At 38.6% G+C, this 19022-nt stretch overlaps 1 protein-coding gene across 3 annotated transcripts in view; it reads left to right on the forward strand.

Annotated features, from left to right (window-relative positions):
• LOC145489218 (transient receptor potential cation channel subfamily A member 1-like) overlaps nucleotides 1-18579 on the forward strand; it is a 30621-nt gene extending 12042 nt beyond the window's left edge. For 2 of the 3 annotated variants that reach the window (XM_081468154.1, XM_081468156.1), the window contains exons 10-31: nucleotides 1595-1643; nucleotides 2215-2412; nucleotides 3351-3434; nucleotides 3563-3645; nucleotides 4037-4198; nucleotides 5853-5964; nucleotides 6655-6824; nucleotides 7416-7500; nucleotides 7789-7848; nucleotides 8351-8431; nucleotides 9431-9501; nucleotides 10840-10978; nucleotides 12057-12155; nucleotides 12266-12435; nucleotides 12807-12867; nucleotides 13506-13580; nucleotides 13982-14020; nucleotides 14579-14749; nucleotides 15188-15256; nucleotides 15699-15815; nucleotides 16143-16261; nucleotides 16503-18578. In XM_081468154.1, the coding sequence (XP_081324280.1) occupies nucleotides 1595-1643; nucleotides 2215-2412; nucleotides 3351-3434; nucleotides 3563-3645; nucleotides 4037-4198; nucleotides 5853-5964; nucleotides 6655-6824; nucleotides 7416-7500; nucleotides 7789-7848; nucleotides 8351-8431; nucleotides 9431-9501; nucleotides 10840-10978; nucleotides 12057-12155; nucleotides 12266-12435; nucleotides 12807-12867; nucleotides 13506-13580; nucleotides 13982-14020; nucleotides 14579-14749; nucleotides 15188-15256; nucleotides 15699-15815; nucleotides 16143-16261; nucleotides 16503-16632 (2344 nt within the window). In that variant the 3' untranslated portion in view covers nucleotides 16633-18578. Of the gene's footprint in view, nucleotides 1-1594; nucleotides 1644-2214; nucleotides 2413-3350; nucleotides 3435-3562; nucleotides 3646-4036; nucleotides 4199-5852; nucleotides 5965-6654; nucleotides 6825-7415; nucleotides 7501-7788; nucleotides 7849-8350; nucleotides 8432-9430; nucleotides 9502-10839; nucleotides 10979-12056; nucleotides 12156-12265; nucleotides 12436-12806; nucleotides 12868-13505; nucleotides 13581-13981; nucleotides 14021-14578; nucleotides 14750-15187; nucleotides 15257-15698; nucleotides 15816-16142; nucleotides 16262-16502 lie in introns of all 3 variants that reach the window. The other variant, XM_081468155.1, reaches the window with a different exon arrangement.
• The last annotated feature ends 443 nt before the right edge of the window (nucleotides 18580-19022 follow it).

The raw sequence follows: 19022 nt of genomic DNA on the forward strand, positions 1-19022 counted from the left end.
AAAGCTTTACTACAACTTACGAATCAAGCCCAGAAGACTGGTTTGGTGGAAATATAACAAAGTTTCAAAACAAAGCTAACATCTACAAGTATGTTGTCCTTCGTAAAACCACAATTGAAGCACATGGTGATTTCTCCTGCTCCAGCTCATTGAAGCCCAGAATGTGTATGTATAAAGTCGATACACTCGTGCAGGAGGTGCAGATATGTAATGTCTACGCCGATGTCTGTGTGGCATTTGTGTTGTCAAGAGACATGAATATTAGGTTGAAGCATCAGGTCAGACGAGTGAATTACGATAGCCAAGCGGTCACGTTTGTGAAGAACGCGTTTGCACCGCGCATCGGGGACTTTCCATCAACTAAATTATCCAGAACCGCGAACACATCAAGGCCTTTGAACTGAGTCTACATTCTCTTGAGCGTTGATAATAACCTGTTCTCGTCTTTGGAATGTTATTAATAACTAGCTACGCCGTTATGCTCTTACAGACGGAGTAATAATACCCCTAGTTATACAGACAGTTGTTTCTTGTTCAGCTACAGAAATAGGAAAGAGCAAAAAAAGACTCCGACGCCTCTGCAGTATTACCATTTTGTAATGAGAAATGAAAAAGTTGATTGCGAAAACTCACAATGTTGTTGAAATTAGTAAACCGTTTTATTGAGTAGTTATTTTGATATCACCCTATCCGATTCTAAAGTATGTGCGTGTGCACTAACTTTCTCACTTTCGTGATTGCTTCCACCGGCATTATTATTACGTGCCAATATAACCGGCTTTAAAAATACCTCGTTTGATTGTTAAATGTTCTTGTGTTTTAGGAGCCATACATTTAAGTTTTAATATAAATTATAAAGGACCGATGAAAATCATTCTGTTCGTCGGTGGATATGTTTTGAACATTGGTTATTCAATCTAAAAAGTGTTGATTGTCAGGGCAATATATATATTAGTTATATTGTCTATCGAACAGTTCATGTAAAAGATCATTTAAGACGACTCTTGAAATACTATTTCTCTTTAATTGTTTCTTAGCTGTTGTTGTTGTTTTTTCATGTATACACTAAAAGCTGAAGATACAGTAAATGTTCTTCGATTTGCATTGCGAAGTACTAATTAGTTCGGCAACCAATCGTGTCAAAGAAAAACAAACCGCTCCAAAAATATACACCACCCTAAATTTATACACACATGGAAGTGTTTTAGAGAATTGCAAGCGAGCTCCCAAGTGTTCCTGCGGTTTTTCAAGTGTTGATACAACTCAACAGCGCGAGATGCTTAAGAAAACTTGTTGATAATTGAATTCTCTTTTCGTTTGCTGCCGTTGCACAATAGTCTTCAACGAGGGTTTTTAAGTGGGAGTAGGCAGGGGGTATAAAGATTCCATTTCCCAGCTCAAATTTTGCTCAATTCACATTTCCTGAGCAAATGTTTTCTCTTAATTTGAGTCTCATTCCTTCTTCCGAATCCAATTTTCCCAATGATAAAAAATAAATCAAATTTTAAAAATAGGCACATACCAGCTTCCTGCACTGGGCTCAACAAGTACACTCTGTCGAAGCTTTTTCATGAACTTCTTGATTTACTTGCAGGGCTTGTCTTTCTGGTCATGTGGAAATCATTGAACACCTTATTACTAAGGTAAAGGTGTTTAAGATCAATGCATGCATTTTAGCACTTAAAATCATTTTAAAAGAATCTCATAAAAATTCAAATCACTAGATTGACTGTTTACTGTTGGTGATTTCGTCTCCCTGTAAACGCGTCTTCAAAACTGGCGAACACCTACTGAAGCCATTACTAATATGTTGCAAAGCATCGTCACGAAGAGCTTTTACGCAGATATCTCCTATTCCACGTTTGCAAGCGGCTGGCTATTTAAGTTCAATAATAGACTATTCAAATCACATTGAGAGTCACAGTGAAGTGATAAATGTCTTAATTAAACCCTAGGCCTGCGTAATAGTCGTTTTCTTTCCAGGAGCGAGAGGGAAAACTACAGATGAAGCGGATGACTAGCGCGTTTTGACCGCGCTTCGGTCATAGTCAAGTTTAATGTTAGAAAAGAAAATTAGTATATAAGAATAAAGTCATCAAAGATTCCTGTGCGAATGCCAGCAGTAGTTTGGCTCCATGTGATCCTTTTATTTTCATTGCATCAGTGACACTGCCATTATCGAATTTCATTTTCATGTAATTTGGTTTTGTTTAGGGTGCAGCAATATGCCCGTTACCAGGCTCCTCCGCGCCATCTCCTCTCATGTGCGCAGCAAAAAGGGGGCATAATAGAGCCATCCTGTTTCTTCTCCAACGCGGATCGCCAATTGACCTGAGAGACTCCCATCAAAGAACGTGCCTTCACGTAGCAGCGCACAGCGCTGATGTAGAAACTGTTGATATAATTCTCGAGGTATATGTATCGAACTCAAAAATAATTTAACAACTTTAAACAAAGGAATTCATGGCCGTGGTGGTGTTTGGATATCTGATCGTAGCTTGCTTAGATATTTACGATTTTATTTTCTCCGTTTTCTCCTTAATTTTTGTTTCGATTGAGGAGATATATCAAACACTCAAGGCAGTGTTTGACCACATTTCCAAACACCCCGAAGCTCGTCAAAAATACTCCTCTGCGCGTCGTATTTTCAACTCTCTTCTCGGTGTTTGGAAATGTGGTCAAACACGGTCTTTTGTATTTGATGTTATATATCAAACACGAGAGACAGTGTTTCATCAGGGTATCCAAACACCGGGAACAGAGTTAAAATACGACGGGCAGCGGAGTATTCTTGGCAAACGTCGAGGTATTTGGATAGCTGATGAAACACTGTCTCGGGTGTTTGATATATCTTCTCAATCGAAACAAAAACTAAGGAGTAAACGGAGAAGTAAAATCGTCAAAATCTACGCTAATTAAGACCGGGTATCCAAACCTCCTTCACGGTTGTAATTTTCTTTGTTTTTTTTTTTGAATTGTTAATGAGTTTGAGAAAATAATACGTGTCAAACTAACAAAGTATGGGAACTACATAATGTTTCATTACACCTTTACGGAGCTGGCCGTTTATTTGAAGTATCAAATCGCCCTAAATAGCTTACACATTTGGTTCTTCTTATCTGCAAATGAAAAGCTGGACTAAAAGAGAACAATACTTTCATATTAACACAACCACGTAGATTCCTAATAAATAACATAATTTTGCACTAAAACACAAAAACAGCTGAAAGATAATTCTCTACGATCCTCTAAACTGCAAAGGTGCTGCGGTTTCGTCTTAGCATGTAATTTGTGTTTTAAAAGTTAAAGCAGATTTAAAAAAAAAAAACCACACATATGTCTATTTCCAGAACGGAGGCAGGGATTTGATTGACAGCTTGGACAAAGACAACAGGACGCCCATTCATTACGCCGCTTCTAAAGGAAGTTATGAGGTATGAGAAGAGAAGTTATTTTTTTACAATGTTGTATTTGTGGTACATTATACAATTACGATATACAATTTCGTTGTCACACAAGCTTTCGCTCTTGCTTTAGCAATGTTAACTCTCTTGCTTTTCAGATTGTTCAAAAGTTACTTGATGCAGGAGCAAATATAAACGTTAAAGATGCGGAAGAGAATGTTCCAATACACATGGCTACAGAGTGCGTCCATCACTGAGTAAACAATTGATGTTTCTTCTGTTGTTGCCGTTGTTGTTGTTGTTTTTGTTGTTTTCGTTGTTGTTGTTGTTATTTTTGCTGTTATTTGATGTTCATTTTGTTGTTATTTGACGTTCATGATCACTTCTTTTTCGGTGTACTCTTCTTATATATTCAATACGTAATTTGGCATAAGTTTGTCTGATACAAGCCAAACCAAGCCAGTGTGGATGGACAGTGTTTTCTACTTGAACTGCCCATGATGATATCATGAAATGTGAAGTTAATATGTGGTTTAAAATAACGGAAGCGGTTCTGTTTTGTGCCAGAGCAGTTCAAAATAGTAGAAAACGTACCAGCTAGGACGTGACTACTGACAAGATGCTATGTTTAGGAGTGGTAACTTGGCTTGTGTTAGAGCGCTGTTACGAGCAAACCCAAAGTCCCTCCACAACGTGGAATACAGATTGAGAACTTCTTTGCATTTCGCTGCGTATGAAGGTCATTTGCACCTGGTAAAGTTCTTATTGGATAATGGAGCTAACCCGGATCAAAGGTAAGCAATTCAGGCAACAGACACGAAGTAATTTTCGGTTTGATTAAGCTGTATCTAGCGCTCGAACTTTCAGCTTGAGAAGTAAATGCATTCTAGGCAATAAACAGTGGCGTAGTTACATTCTTAAATGCATCAAGGCACACATTACTCTAACTTTACTTTGCACTAAGCAGTAAAATATGAAATAGTGTCGAAATCAAATTTCCCTGTATATAGAGTTTATCTTTTATTTTGCTGTTACCCGATATCTTACTTCCTTTACTTACCTTTACCCTTTATTGTTAATTATTATATGGCCGTGTCTCACAAGGCCTGGGAACTACCGAATTCACGAATTTGATTGGCTGAAATCGATATTGACCGCGGTCTAGATTTTCCCATCTGGACCGGCATCTAGACCGGTTTCATTTTACGTTGAAAAAGTAGTAGTAACAATCTTTCATTAGGAAGCTCCATCACTAAAAGTGGTTTACATAGAGGTCCTAATACTAGATATATACTATATAATGATACAATTAAAATCTATAAATTAGAGTTAAAACCGAAATAAATAAATATTTACAACATATACACTACAGAGATTTAAAAAAAATAAAATATAATAATAATAATAATAATAATAAATAAATAACAAATTAATTATAAAAAGCAGAAAAAATACACTTCTTAAAATTGGCAAACTTGCTGAGTTTCTTACAGTTCTCTCTAACTCATTGAAGTCTTTGAAACAGTGGTACCGTGAACGTTGTTTTCCCCAATTGTATTGGATTTTGGGGAGCTTTATAGTATCTTTATTGCGAGTATTGTAGGAGTGCATATCACTCTTTCTTACAATGTCCAAGGATTGGTTAAGTTGGCCATTAGTACACTTGTATGCATATATACATCGATGACATTTCCTACGTTCTTCGAGATTCAGCCATCTCAAGACTGTTAATGCATCAGTGGATGAGGATTGAAGTGATCTATCTAATATCAACTTAGCTGCTTTTTTTGCAGAATTTGCAATTCTTTCATTAGTGAGGCATTGTCCTTGTCACCCCAGACTAAATCAGCATAATCAAAAATGTTCACCATTTTTTTTTTTATTTTCTTCTCAAACATTTATCGAAGTGCCAAAAAGCCTGATTACAAAAAAAAAAAGTAAAGAGGACGAGCAAATTTCCGCAGGTTTAAGTTAAGCTCATGGCCGTTTGCAAGCAAAATGTCATCAAACCAGTTACATTAAAGGAATTTAAAAAGTTTTTTTCTTTGCCATATAATAAACATCTTATTAACCGAGCTAAGTCGGTCTATATGGGAGAATCTTGACCTCGGTCGTGTGTACAGACCTCACTGCGTTCGGTCTGTACTCACGACCTCGGTCAAGATTCTCCCATACAGACCTCTAGCTCGGTTAATAAGAGCTAATTATTAATTAGATAGGTAACTGTAGTTAGGTGTCCCCAGTTAGTGCACATTGTATGCTAGCGACGTCGATACATTAATAAAGTTCTTCTCTTATCTTATCCCTTCTCAGTCGACGTAGTTTTGTAATTTATTTACAATCTTTCTCGGACAACATGCAGTGAACCACAAAGAAAACTAACTCTAACTTAAGTGTAACGACCGCCACTTGAAGTATTCCAAAATTAATCCTGATTTCATTTTGTAGGGATGAGAATCATCTGACTCCTCTACTGTTGGCAGCTAGACTTGACCGCTGCCAGACAATTACGATGTTGCTGGATTATGGAGCAAAGATTGGCGCAGTTTCCAAAAATAAGGTAAAGCAGACTTTCGTCGTTATTATTGTGACTTTTTCAAGAGTTATACATGAGCAGGGAATTCCAGTCTAATTCCCTCAAACATTAGCTCACATCCCTTACAATTGCATGCCATATGATGTACTGTCATCTGGTGATGGGGCCATGTCTTGTCTTGAGAACGGCATTCGTGATAGAACGTTATATATAAACTTTTGGAAATACTAATATTTCCCAAACATTTTAAAGCGGTTCCACAGGCCAATTAGCCACCACATATTATCTTTTAGTATAAATCTACCAGGGTTCTACCACGAATGCCGTTCTCTGATTGGCTACGCTACTCACTATCTATTCTGTTGTAAATAGTGAGTAGCGAAGCAGTGTGCCCTTGTTAACAAAATAACGGCCGCTTCTTGGCGTTTTCGAAGTGTCTGTGAAGAGGATTTAGATAAGGTTTTAAACCAGGGGCTGCGCCCTCGTCAACTATCACGCGATAGAAGTCGAGAGCGAACAATCTCATTGTTAAATAGCTTCAAAACACTCAATCGAAATTCATTTTAAAACTTACCACACTAAGTTCAACTCACAAGCAAAGTTTCAAGGAAATTTGTTTTTTGGCTCAAAATGGTTATGAGTATCTTACAGAGATACTCATAACCTTGACATTGTACCCTAAATATTTTAATTTTTGTAATTTTTCTTCCCTAGACGTCCGCTATAGATATAGCTGCGTACTTTGGTAACCCTCGCACAGTTCGTTTGCTGTTGGATCGTGGTGCAGATGTGAAAAATAAGTCTGTGTTTGGAAAAGGATGTTTGGACTCCGCCATTAAAGGATCCCGGGAACAAACCTGTATGGAAATAATCAAACACAAACGGTGAGGCAGTGCGCCCCTGGGAGAGTGGTGGATTCTTGTATACACTGTAACAGTTGGTGGATTTTTGTTCCCAATGAACGATTATGATTCTTGGCTTGGTAACGTTTGGCGTTTAAATCTAGGATAAACACCGTTAGATTTCTACCAGTAGTTTAGGATTAGGGTAGAAACGGATGAGGTATGGCGTCGAGGGAAGTGAGCTCTTCATACATCCAAGAAACCGTCTCTTGATACATCTTAACGCCAATTAAAATTCGTGGCTCATTATCGTTTCGTGTATGCGTGTAGGTATTGGATAGTATCGGGAAAAAAACTGTCATCTGGTACTACCTTTTGTTTTAGAATCGGTGTAAATTATGCTTAGCTCCCTTTTGAGGGTTCTTTCAAAGTTTCCGATCATCACCCCCAGCTCTTTCATATGAATATTCAGCCCCTCCCCCTCCCCCTCCCAATACCCCTGGGATCATGGCTGGGTTTTTATTTTTTTTATTGCTAAGTTCTAAGGCTGTGGAAGTCTATTTACTCATCATTTACACCAACAAACCGATCATTTACTACATTATTTCTTGCTTGTTTGTTTCAATTAATTAGCTGGAAAGAATCTGTTGAAGTCAGGGACGATGATGGATTTTGCATGATGAAGCAACTTATTGAAAAATTTCCTGATGTGGCCAAGGTACATGAAAGCCATAAAATTACCTCAATCCAACTGAAGAGTTGCGAATGATTTTTAAGGACAATTGGTGTTTTTGACATATTTTGATGTGAGTTCATTATGCAAATGAATATTTGTAATATCATGTATTTGGGAGCCAGTGAAAGTAACGGCGGGGGGATACATTTGCCCTTTTTCATTATGAGGGGTGGAGCCCTTAGGAGGAGATCCCCTTGAGCTGGTTACCTCCCCCCTCGACCGGTGATATTCCAGGCTGCTATGATACTCATGATCTCAATTGTACTTTAGGTAGTAATGGACAAATGTGTCGAGACTTCTGATCACCTGAAGACAGATGCAGATTTCTCAGTAAGTTGCCTCTACAGTGTTTGTTTCTCTTTTTCCTCTCTTTATTGAGACTTTGAACATTTCTGACTCAAATAACCCTAAGATTCTTGTGAGGTAATAAGTAAAAACTGTAGTGACAGTTTGGCATCCGATTTTTTTTTTTTGGCAGCCGATGATATTATCATGCACATGATCTTGTAGTAATTTTGACTGGCTGTGGTAAAACATTTAACAATAATAACGTAAACCTGAGTTTTCTTTGAGCAAACAGTCAAAGAGACTTAACTGAGGGACAGCGGTCTGATTGTTTTACAAGACACTCTTAGGGGATGCAGCTCCAAGCCTACAGCTGTATGCAGTATCAGGAGAAGCACGAGCTCGATAGTGTTCTATCACGAATATATATAAAACGATGAGAGAGCCAATCAGATTCGTTCAATATAACGACATAACACGCGCATGTAGCTGTATGTCTGTTCTTGAGGATGGTCATCTACAAGATACCTTAATTTTCTGTTTTTAGACATCTTTCAACTTTGTGTTTCTCGATCCCATACCGGGAGAGCAAATTAATGACGAGGGAATACGCTACTTTGGCCCCAAGGTAATGCATCAATATCACGGGTGCCCACCCAGGTGAACTTATCAATACGCCACTTTCGAAATATTAAAATTCAGCTTGATAGTGAGGCCTAGAGGACACAAAGAAAAGAAATGGATAAACATGGTCATTTAATTTCCTTTGTTTGTGTCCGCTAAGCCTGCCAAGCTGAATTTTGATATATCGAAAGAGGTCTATTGTTTTGGGTTTTTATATATTATCAAGAGAAGATGAGGGGTTGCGGGGGGGGGGGGGTAAACCCCAAATAGACCTTATGGCATTACACGCATTTTTATCCTGCAGTAAAACATGTACGCAACGCTCGTGATAACTTTGTCCGCGGGAGGACTGGGTACCAGATCTAAAAATAGTTTGAGAGGAATTACCTTAAGAATTAGGGATATATAGGGACTAACTCCTTCACGTTCATCCTCTCTTGACATCTTATAAAAGTCTAAACTAATTGTCAATTGTGTAGACCTGGGTGGGAACCTGTAGCGCAACTTCTCCGACATAATTATGTCTGTAACAAAGGTGTGTCTGTTCGTTAGTTTGTTTGTTTGTTTTTCTCTAAAACAACAGTGGGGAGCAATTATTTGTATAAATAGCTTTAACTCGATGTTGGTCCTGCCCCTTCCTCCCCCTCGTTCTCCCCCCCCGCCCCCCCCCCCTCTCCACACACATACACATGGTTACAATTTACCAATCGCTCATTACAGTTTATGTAGTACGTTTGATAGTGTACAACTACGTGAGTAGAGACCCACCCTGTAACTTCACAGACAAGAGCTATGCCAGCCTAAAAAGTGCGTGTGTTTGTTTGTTTGTCTATTTTTTTTTTTTCAAAGCAAACCATCGAGAAGAAGGAAACGCACATCATAAGAACGTTTCCCCCTGAGGGTGTGGCATATTGTTTTCATTCCTGCGCTCAAATCATTTTAAATCCGGTTTAAAGTTTCTTTCACCTAAATGAACTTGTGGCTCACTTATTTCTCATTACAGCTAATGTTAAAACACGGTCACAGAGAACTAATTCTTCATCCCCTGACCCAGGAACTCATGAGAGTGAAAAGGTACTTTGATAGACATGAAGTTATATACCACGTATTTCTGAGGTTAATCGCCTCGGGGCAGACCTGCATATGAAAAGGTTGGGAATGCTTGTCGTCTCGCTTAGGGATGTACATCAAGGATTTTGGTCCCATTTATGGTGTTGAGGACGTAACGCCATTATTTTTAGCTGTCAAAGTAACTTTTAGGGTGCACTCGAAGCGGTATCTATCTTTGTTAAGCGGTATCTTTTAAGGGGATTTTAATCAAAATGTTCCGACGACTGCTCCCGAATTTTTCACATGATAGTGACCTCGGGGGGTGGGGGTAGGGGGGGGACGGGGCTGGTAGGGGCTGCTAATCGATTCTTTGAATTACGTGGGATGAGACACGAGAGTGTGTAAGTGCGTGTTCTCAAGTGTTCACCGGTACAACCATTGAAATGTGAAGTATGGTAATGGAAACTATAACTCATACAGAACTTTTTCAAGCAACTTGAAAATATTAAATTTCTCGGGGCTTTGACCACTGTGTTCGACAGTCTCAAATTCCATTTATACTTAACACTTAGATAAAGATATCATTTGGTAGTTATTTTAATTATGATCTAAATTTCAATTCCATCCTGCTTTAATAGATTTTTTAACTGTTTCTAATTTTTACTTGGCGTACTTTCTAACTTTAATGCTTGCAAATTGTTGTGTCAAAGACTGCCAATGACTGACTGACTGCTGGCTAGCTGACTGACTGACTGACTGACTGCTGTCTGGCTGACTGACTGACTTCTGGCTGGCTGACTGGTTGATTGACAGACTAACTGACTAACTGAGTGGCTGACTGACTGACCGTCCGACCGACCGACCGTCCGACCGACCGACCGTCCGACCGACCGACCGACCGACCGACCGACCGACTGGCTGGCTGACTGACTGGATGGCTGGCTGGGTGACTGGCTGACTGGCAGACTGATTAAGCGACAGACAGACTGACTGATTGACTGACTGAGTGACTGACTAACTGACTAACTAACTGACTGACTGGCTGACTGGCTGACTGGCGCACTGAATGATTGACTGACTGACTGACAAACCGACCAACCGGTGCGGTGAGTCAGTCACTATGTTGGCAGGTGGTTGGTACCGGCAAGTCCTATACTCTTAAATATTAAAACCCCATTATATCGAAACGAGCTTTTTCAAAGCAATACGAACTTTAAGATCAAGCTACGGTTTATCCTTTGGTTAATAGCCCAAATATAGGCATGGACAACTCCACAAAATAGCAATGAGAAATCAGAGATGTGGGTTGTGGGGTAAATGAGCTGCTAACGTTAACGCTTGGATTTTGTTCTTCGTTTGCAGGAGTTCCTTAAATTTAAAATACTTCTACCTGGCGTTCTTCATATACTCGTTATTTACTGTAAACTTGACTTTCCTTGTGCTGTGCCTTAATTCATGGTCCATAGACTCACAGCGGAACTCGACCTCTGAGTTTACTCGGGTGAGTCACTTTAATTGCAGCAACTAGTTTTTCAACGGCATAAATCTGGTTGTCCGTTACATGTACATATAGTAAAAGTAATGGTATATCTTTATTGTGTCGAACCGGCTCCAAAAGGAGGTATTGGTTTGGTTACAAAAAAAGTTTGAACATTAACTAGTAAAGAATACAAAGTACCATTTACCATATCCATATACAATTAGTTGGAAAATTCATTGCGCTAATTACATTGATGAATTAATAATCCCTTTTCATTTCTGAAACATTGAATGGATGTATTTACTTTAGATGTATCTTTATTGTCTGCTCTAAATAAATGCTTGGTCCTGTCGTTATTACTTAAACTGGTGTAACGTGCATCTGCGTTTAAAATATGTGAATGCAGCTTACGTCTTATAGTGGTATACCCCTGACAATACATGAAGAAATGTTGTTCATGTTCTATGCAATTTTATTCGCATACCAAACATGTCCGCCCTTCTACTGGGATTAACGTTCCTCTATTTTCATATTTTTCAGTTTGTATTCGTAATGCATGACATCCTAATCTAATCCTTATCAGGCTAATTCTGTTTCCTGGCTTTGTAATTATGTAATGAATGTCAAGTAGTTTTCAGATTGATGATTATTCTAAACATCTTTTTCTGTAAAATTTTCCCTTGAACTTGTTTATGACCTATTCTAGGTTTCAAGCCAGTTTTGTAAATATTGATTCCTGGGGGTTTTCTTTATAACTAATCGTGCATTCTTGTTGTGTTGCTGGGTTGCTGGTTATTTCACTTTAAACCTTTTATTGATTTCTTCACTATGTTGTATGTCGAAGAAAGGTGTATATTTTGTTGCATATTGAAATGCTACACATAACAAAACATTGTTAGGAGAATGCTTCAATCTTTGCCTGTAGCTGAAGATCGATGCTTTTGTGACTGAGTGACTGCCGTGTCTGCCGTGTCCGACTGACTGACTGACTGATCTGAATGACCGAGCGATCGACTTTCTGACTGGCTGGCTGACAAACCAAACGACCTAGTAGGTAAGATCTTGTTAAATTTCTGAAGTTTTTTGTTCTTTTTTGCAGGATTTCTGTCCCGCATATGGTCTCCATGCCACCAGAGGAACGACATCAATTATCTCAGGGATCTCTTTGCTGAGTCACATTTATAGAATATACTGTGAGGTAAATATACGTTCCTGGCTATCCATAGAGATAGAACCTTAATTAATCTCATAATGGTTATGGTAAATGATGATCTCTTAACATTGAGTTTAATATCAATTTCTTTTCAGAAATGGAGTTATTGGATGGATGTATCAAATTTGCTGGAGTTATGTGCCCTTATTTGTGCCATTATCACGATTGTTAGCAGGGAAATTTATCACAATGAACGTTTTGAATTTTCTTTTGGAATAATGGCGGTTCTGCTAGCTTATCTCACACTCATGTCTTATTTGCAAAGGTGAGGCACTAAGACGACTCGTCCAAACTATAACTGTAAAATTCTTCAGTTGTTCTCTACGTACGCGTGTTTGAAAACTTTTCTCTCAGTTCGTTGAATGGATTTTTTTGATTTAAAATTACACCTCGGCAGCGTTCATTAACCTCTTCCTTTTTAGTTTGTCCACTACATAAAGCACAAAGTTGTTTAGCGATAAAAAAAAAAAAGCTAAGTAAAGGTTTTTTTTCAGTGGCCTCGATTTTAATAGCAGCTCCTCAACAGCCCATTTTTCAGTTATTAGGTTAATGTTTGTTTTGAACCCACAGTAGCATACACAATACTTTCAAATTCCTTTTCGTATTCTTACACATTATAATTTTATTTCTTTGCAGTGTGTTTAAGGCTGGTATCTATGTAACAATGATGTTTGAAGTGCTAAGAACTCTTCTAGTGGTAAAGATTATAAATTAATAACCTGATAGGTGTAAACCTGCGCAGAATGTTTACTGGATTTGGACATGATAGATAAAAGCATATCTGTAACCTATTGCATGTTCGCTATAACTAGGTTTCGTTGTATCGAGGTTCTTTTCCATACATCAAGTTTACTATTAGTGGGGCCATCAAAATCGTTCGTTATACCTAGGACTTCGTTTTATAGAGGCTCGTTAAATCGAGATTTCATTGTAGTTATAAAATGGCGCAGAATGTTTGCGATATTTGCACTAGCATTGGGGAATGGAATGATGGGCTTTTTTAGATGACTATATTGTTCTTGTTAGTGGACACGATTCAACATTTGGTACATGCAAGCAAACAATTAATTTAAAAAAAGCGTTAAAACAACAAAACAGGTATTAGCATGTCAGTACTGTATTCACCTAACAATGTCTTTGTTCAGATTTGTGCTGTAAAACGCTGAGTGTCCCTGCCCAGGCTGATGCAAATACTCCGGGGGGGTTTGGTTGAAAATTCGAAAGTTCCACAGTGAACGCGTACAAAGAGTGTTGCCAAATGCTGTAGAGAAAGTTGTCTTTAGGTACCATGTGGCGATGAATATTATTATTTAACAGTAAGCATATTTCATTCAGGTTTTCGCAGTCTTTTCTCTTCTTTTGTTTGCGTTTGCTTTGGTCTTCCATGCGCTGCTGTCAAGACAAGCAAACGTAAGTACTTTGTGGTTTTTTATGCTTTTAAGGTCAAATCTCACAGACCTGACAAAGGAAATATCTCAACTTTGTCACTGACTTTCCTCGGTCGTAATCCTCAGTTACTTTATCATTATTTTTTTTTTTGGTTGAACTCTACCATTGCTTTAAGTTTTTTGTTTGTTGAGAACAGCTTCAAGTATTAATACACACTTTATCTGTTTCAAGTATCTGATAAGCAGTTTTTGGTGCACCCAATCTTGATCGTGCACTTGCTGCATGGGAACAGATGTACAAAGGCAGACGTCCTATCTGCCTGGATGGGCCTTCAAGTGTAATATTTCTCAACAAAGGATAGTAAAATTGCATTTCCTTTAGAGTATAACGTATTACAGTGTCGTTACTCTTTTCAATTGCAGGCGTCAAGGGCCGGTATCAAGCTTGAACAGGACGGTGAGGTAGGACGAAAGGGCATTAGTTACATGCAAAATCTTTTTTCTTTCGGTTTTTCGTGAGTTTCCATTCTTTTTCGTCGGTAGTATGTGTCCATACTTACGCATTCCGACTTGGATGCGGCCCCACGAAGTCAGACAAATTTTGTCGCATTAGAGGTGATTTTTTGCATCGAGGATTAAATTATTGGCTTCCGTGGCTCGACTGGACCTTTCAAAATATCAGACAAGCCCCTCTCTACTCCCCAGAGGCTCCATGTTTCTTTTTTTAGGTGGGGAGGATCCGCTGAGTGATGTAAGTGCAGGCACAGGTACGAACGTTCGAACCTCTGCGGTGGAGAGAGAACGCGCTCTCCGTAGGTCGCTATAGGCCAAAGACAAATGTCGAACTTCTTGTGAGTAGAACTGTGTAAATGAGCAAAAACAATGCATTGACGTATCATTGCACAATTGCACCGATCGTACTTTTTTGATGTTCTTCGGTAGCATATCAGGTTCGCTTGTTCTCGTCATGGGTATTGTGTCTCGACTCTGATTCTGGTAATTTTATGTTCTTCTTCTCAGGACCCCTTTGGCACGCTAGGTCTGTCGATATTGAAAGTGTTGGATATGATGATCGGCGAGCTGGAATACAACACATTTTTTGTTGACAAGACGCTATATCTCCCTGATCTGACGAGATTTATTTTTGCCGTATTTTGTGCTTTGATACCGATAGTCTTCATGAATTTATTGGTTAGTAAGGCTCTTCATCATTTTTATGCGTTGCAATTCATTATAATGAAATTAAAATGTAGTTAATACATTAGCCCCATATATCTCGAACTTGACGATTCCCTCCATTCTTTCCTCAATACTGCGATTGATACATGGGAACAAGCCTCGTAACGATTTGGGCCGGACGAACTTGTTGTTTAGCACAAAATTCTTGTTCTGGCATTAGATGTCGTGTGTAGTCCAACAGATCTTTCATGTTTATAAAAGAAGACATCCCGAGATCGATTACTATGAGTATCAATCACTTCCAGTGGAAAATGGAAAGAAGATTGGAGACAAATTAAAGTTTCTTCTTTGAGCCCTCTCGATTGAAATTTTGCGTATAACTTGATATAATTTTAGGCCTAGGATAGCAGTGAGATTCTTTCCTTGAAAAAATAGTTTTCTTTTTAACAGATTGGCTTGGCTGTGGGTGATATTGAATCGATTCAGAAAAATGCAGAATTGAAGCTGTTAGCGATAGAGGTATGAAAAGAAATTACTTTGTAACTGGAATTAAGTGTAGTAGTTGATCCTCTAGTCCAAAGCGAACCCGTTCATTCCCAACCTTGTTCACATGGTCCTGCTGCATTTATTTGCGGGATATGCTGCTTGGTTTGGGTACCAAGTAAGTAAAACATCTTAGTAGTTTTCAAATCGTTTGCTGACCCAAGAAAAATCCTTAGCTTTTCTGATTTACCAACACTTGCCATGATCTGTACTCAGTTCTGCACACAGGTACAAAATCTCTTTTACTAGGAATATTGATTTATAAATAGTCCACGGGAAAATAATTTATATTTATTTTCTAGGGTCGATCCTGAGAAAGAACATTTTTTTTTAACTGAGTAACCCTGAAGTCTCCGAATAAAATACATCTCTATTTGTATTATTTTATTTATTATTTTGTTCTTTATCTTTATTTTAGATCGAGGATGTGTACTCCTTTGAACGACGCCTACCAAACTGTTTACTTCGCCGTATACACAAGTCACGCGTCACAAAGTATCCCAATAGACGGGGCTGGCAGCAGAAAGGAGTTATGGTAACGAAGTTACACCCCATCTTAACTTTCTTTCTGGAATTCAACCTAATGATGAAGATGTCGATACGATCAGACCCCCCAAACATTTAGGGAGTAACTTAGGGAAGATAAAAAGCCAGTGAAAAAATATGGAGACAGAGAGGAAAGGACAGCATGGTACTTTCGTCCATCATTTTGAGCCTACTCCGCTGTACATGCCTTTGAAGTGATCGATATGGTCGGTTTTTTTACCCATTTTGTGTAAAAGTTGCCAGAATCATTAACAATTAGAATTAACAAATTAGTGGAAAAAGTCTTTTCATCGTCTTTTCTTTTCCTTTTCTTAAGAATATTCGCAGATTAATAGCAGGAATGAAGGATAACTTGGCCTTTGAGCAGACAGATTGTGAAAGTTTTGAGCAAGCGGCTGCATCTGTCTGCCACAGAATGGATGCCTTGGAGCAAAAGTGAGATTCCTGCTATGATTTAGTGCATGTTTTTACCTCAATGGCATTAGAGAATTACTTAGTATGTAGTTTACATAACATTCTTATGCGGTTAACCATTATCCAGATTAAGTGACGTTCTAGTTGGAATTCGAAAAATAGCCCAAAGACTAGCATTATCTCCTTGACTTCCTTCTGATTTATAAATCAAAGAGGAAGTCAGAAAGAGCATCAGTTTATTTTTATTTTTTTGGTGTTTTAGGGTGGACAAACTAAGTGCTACCATTGAAAACCAGACAGAGATGTTGGAAAAAGTTTGCAAGTTTCTCGCAGCTAAAGAGACTATTGACATCCCACCGAGTCACCCCGCAACACTTGACGTCAAGCTGTGAGAAGAAACTGCAGATAGCTATGCGACTCATTAAGTTCCGCTACACGAGCCAGTGTCCGAGGAATACATTTGGAGTTCTCGAGATGATAGCTGAAGTACCGCACAATAAATGCCCCTACCTTTGAATCCATATGGCGTTGTCTCCACAGCTAGGACTTAGCATCAATCTGTGACCAGGTTCAACAAGGTTACCCACTAAGTAAAAATGAAACAAGACAAATTTGCTACAAGCTCACAGTGGAAACTTAGGCAGTGTCTAACACTTTCTTTCCAGATTTTTTATTCCTGAGAAACTTTAATAATAAAATTTGGAAGCAAGTCAGAAATCTAATATTTTTGCAATTTATTTTTGCTTGGTAATAATAATACTTATCGGTCTCCTTGCTACGTACCATGGCTATACAGAGAGACTTTTCAATGAAGCTACAAATTTGTAATTTATTAAGAGAAAAGTGTCGAGGAATATTGGGTAGATATTCCTGTAAGTGCAAGTTTATACTAAAATCGATATTAAGGAAAGCCCCATATCCCATTAAAAGTACATTTATGTCTTCTTCCCTTGTTTCCAAAATTATAACTATGAAGCTGTACCTATGTCAATTTTTTTAGGTCAACAGTCGAGTTTTGTTCGCTAGAGCGCTGCAAGAAATCCAAACCAGACAAGTCGTTGTTGGGATAAATTCTTGCCATGCAGAATGGCCGATTTATTGATTAAAACTAATATGAAATACACTATCAACGAATTATTATTTGTTAAGCTCCTGCAAAGGTGCGGGCACGAGAAAAAAAGGGGAAATACCTATATCACAAATACATAATATAAATGAGGTGGAGGAAGGAAGGAGGAGGGTCGAACTCGCTGAGTGTGTCAGGTCTGGAGACAAAGAGGACGAACTCGAGAAACATGCCACGTCTTATAACGATCGCTGAAAGCGAGGCTAAGTTATTTTCCAGTGAAACTCGTGACTATTACCAATGAATTCGCTATTGTTATCGAAGTCACAAGATTGTCTTGTAATGGTCTTGTGACTATAACTCAATCAAGTTTGTACTTTGTGGCCCCGTCCCCATTTAGTTCGACCCTTCACTGCTCCCAGCCTCTCCTCGTTATCTTAAACTCTTGATTGAAAATTAACGCTATGTTTAAAGTAACGCCGGGAGCGTGGGTAGAAGCCATAAACGCTTTTATTTATTTGCTGGCAAATAAAATTTATTTATTAAACCGAAATGGATTAGTGGTGATTTTGCCTTCACTGCACAACTGGACATTCTTAAAGGTGGAGGCATGGGCGCGTTGGTCAGCCAGGCCCAAGATATGTTTTAATTGAGACAAAAACATTGCAACAAAGTGGATAAGATATACATTAAATAACATCCTACATGCGCCAAAGCCGGACACGTAAACCCCAAAAACCTCTTATTAGAAAAATTAGGGACCGTGTACCCCCGACCAAATGCAGTGGCACCACCTTTGGGGTTTTAAGGTTGATATATAAACAACAAAATGAAAGATAAATCAGATAACGCTATTTACACAATAAAAATAAACCTTATGCGAAAGTGCTAGTGGCAAGGCTGACCGTCGAATGTCCCAAGTTTCTGAACCGTGTCTTTTTACAAACATACTAACCATGAGCCTTCACGCTCTTCGTTCGTAAACAGTTCTGTATTCCGTGTCGGCAACTGTGCTAATTTTTGTCAATTTACTGATTATCAATCAGTTCATCGATGTTAAAGACGGCCTGTATTATGAACGTTACCTTAGGCTGGTTACTTTCTTTTCTTTCAACTTTTCCTACCATTCATTTTTTTAGGGTCTGGAAGGGGGTCTTGAATCTCCCTTACCAGTTAAATTATCGGCGATTTTCAGCTATCAGCCTTGCCGATCACAGATCCCGGTTATCAGGTAAAAAGCGCGTCATTTCTCAGTCGACAGTTCAATCTCAGCTGTCGGTTAAACCCCATTCAAACCTTTTTTCTGTCAGCCGTAACAGAAACACGAATAGCTTGAGATCTTGGAGAACGGCGAAAAAAGCGGCGACAACGCTCGCGTATGATTGTACTCGCCTCAATTTATTTTTCCTTCTTTGAGACTTGGGCGTGTCATTCCAAGTCAACGAGAACGGAACATGATTTAATAATGTTTAATTTCAGAGGTGGTTTGTTATTTCCGCTCTTTGTTTGGAAACCGTTAATGCAATATCGTCGTCCTCCAAGAAAGGACTTTTATGACATATTCATACAACGGTTCACTTATACAGAATCAGATAATATGCATATACTATGTTATTGTCTTGAGAAGAATTTCAAGTCGTTTATAACGAGCATATCATAAGACCTTTTACTCAAGTTTATGAACCGATCTTCCTCTTTTATTTCAAATCAAACAAG

This window comes from Orbicella franksi, chromosome 6 (assembly GCF_964199315.1).
Source record: "Orbicella franksi chromosome 6, jaOrbFran1.1, whole genome shotgun sequence".
Classification (NCBI taxonomy): Eukaryota; Metazoa; Cnidaria; class Anthozoa; order Scleractinia; family Merulinidae; genus Orbicella; species Orbicella franksi.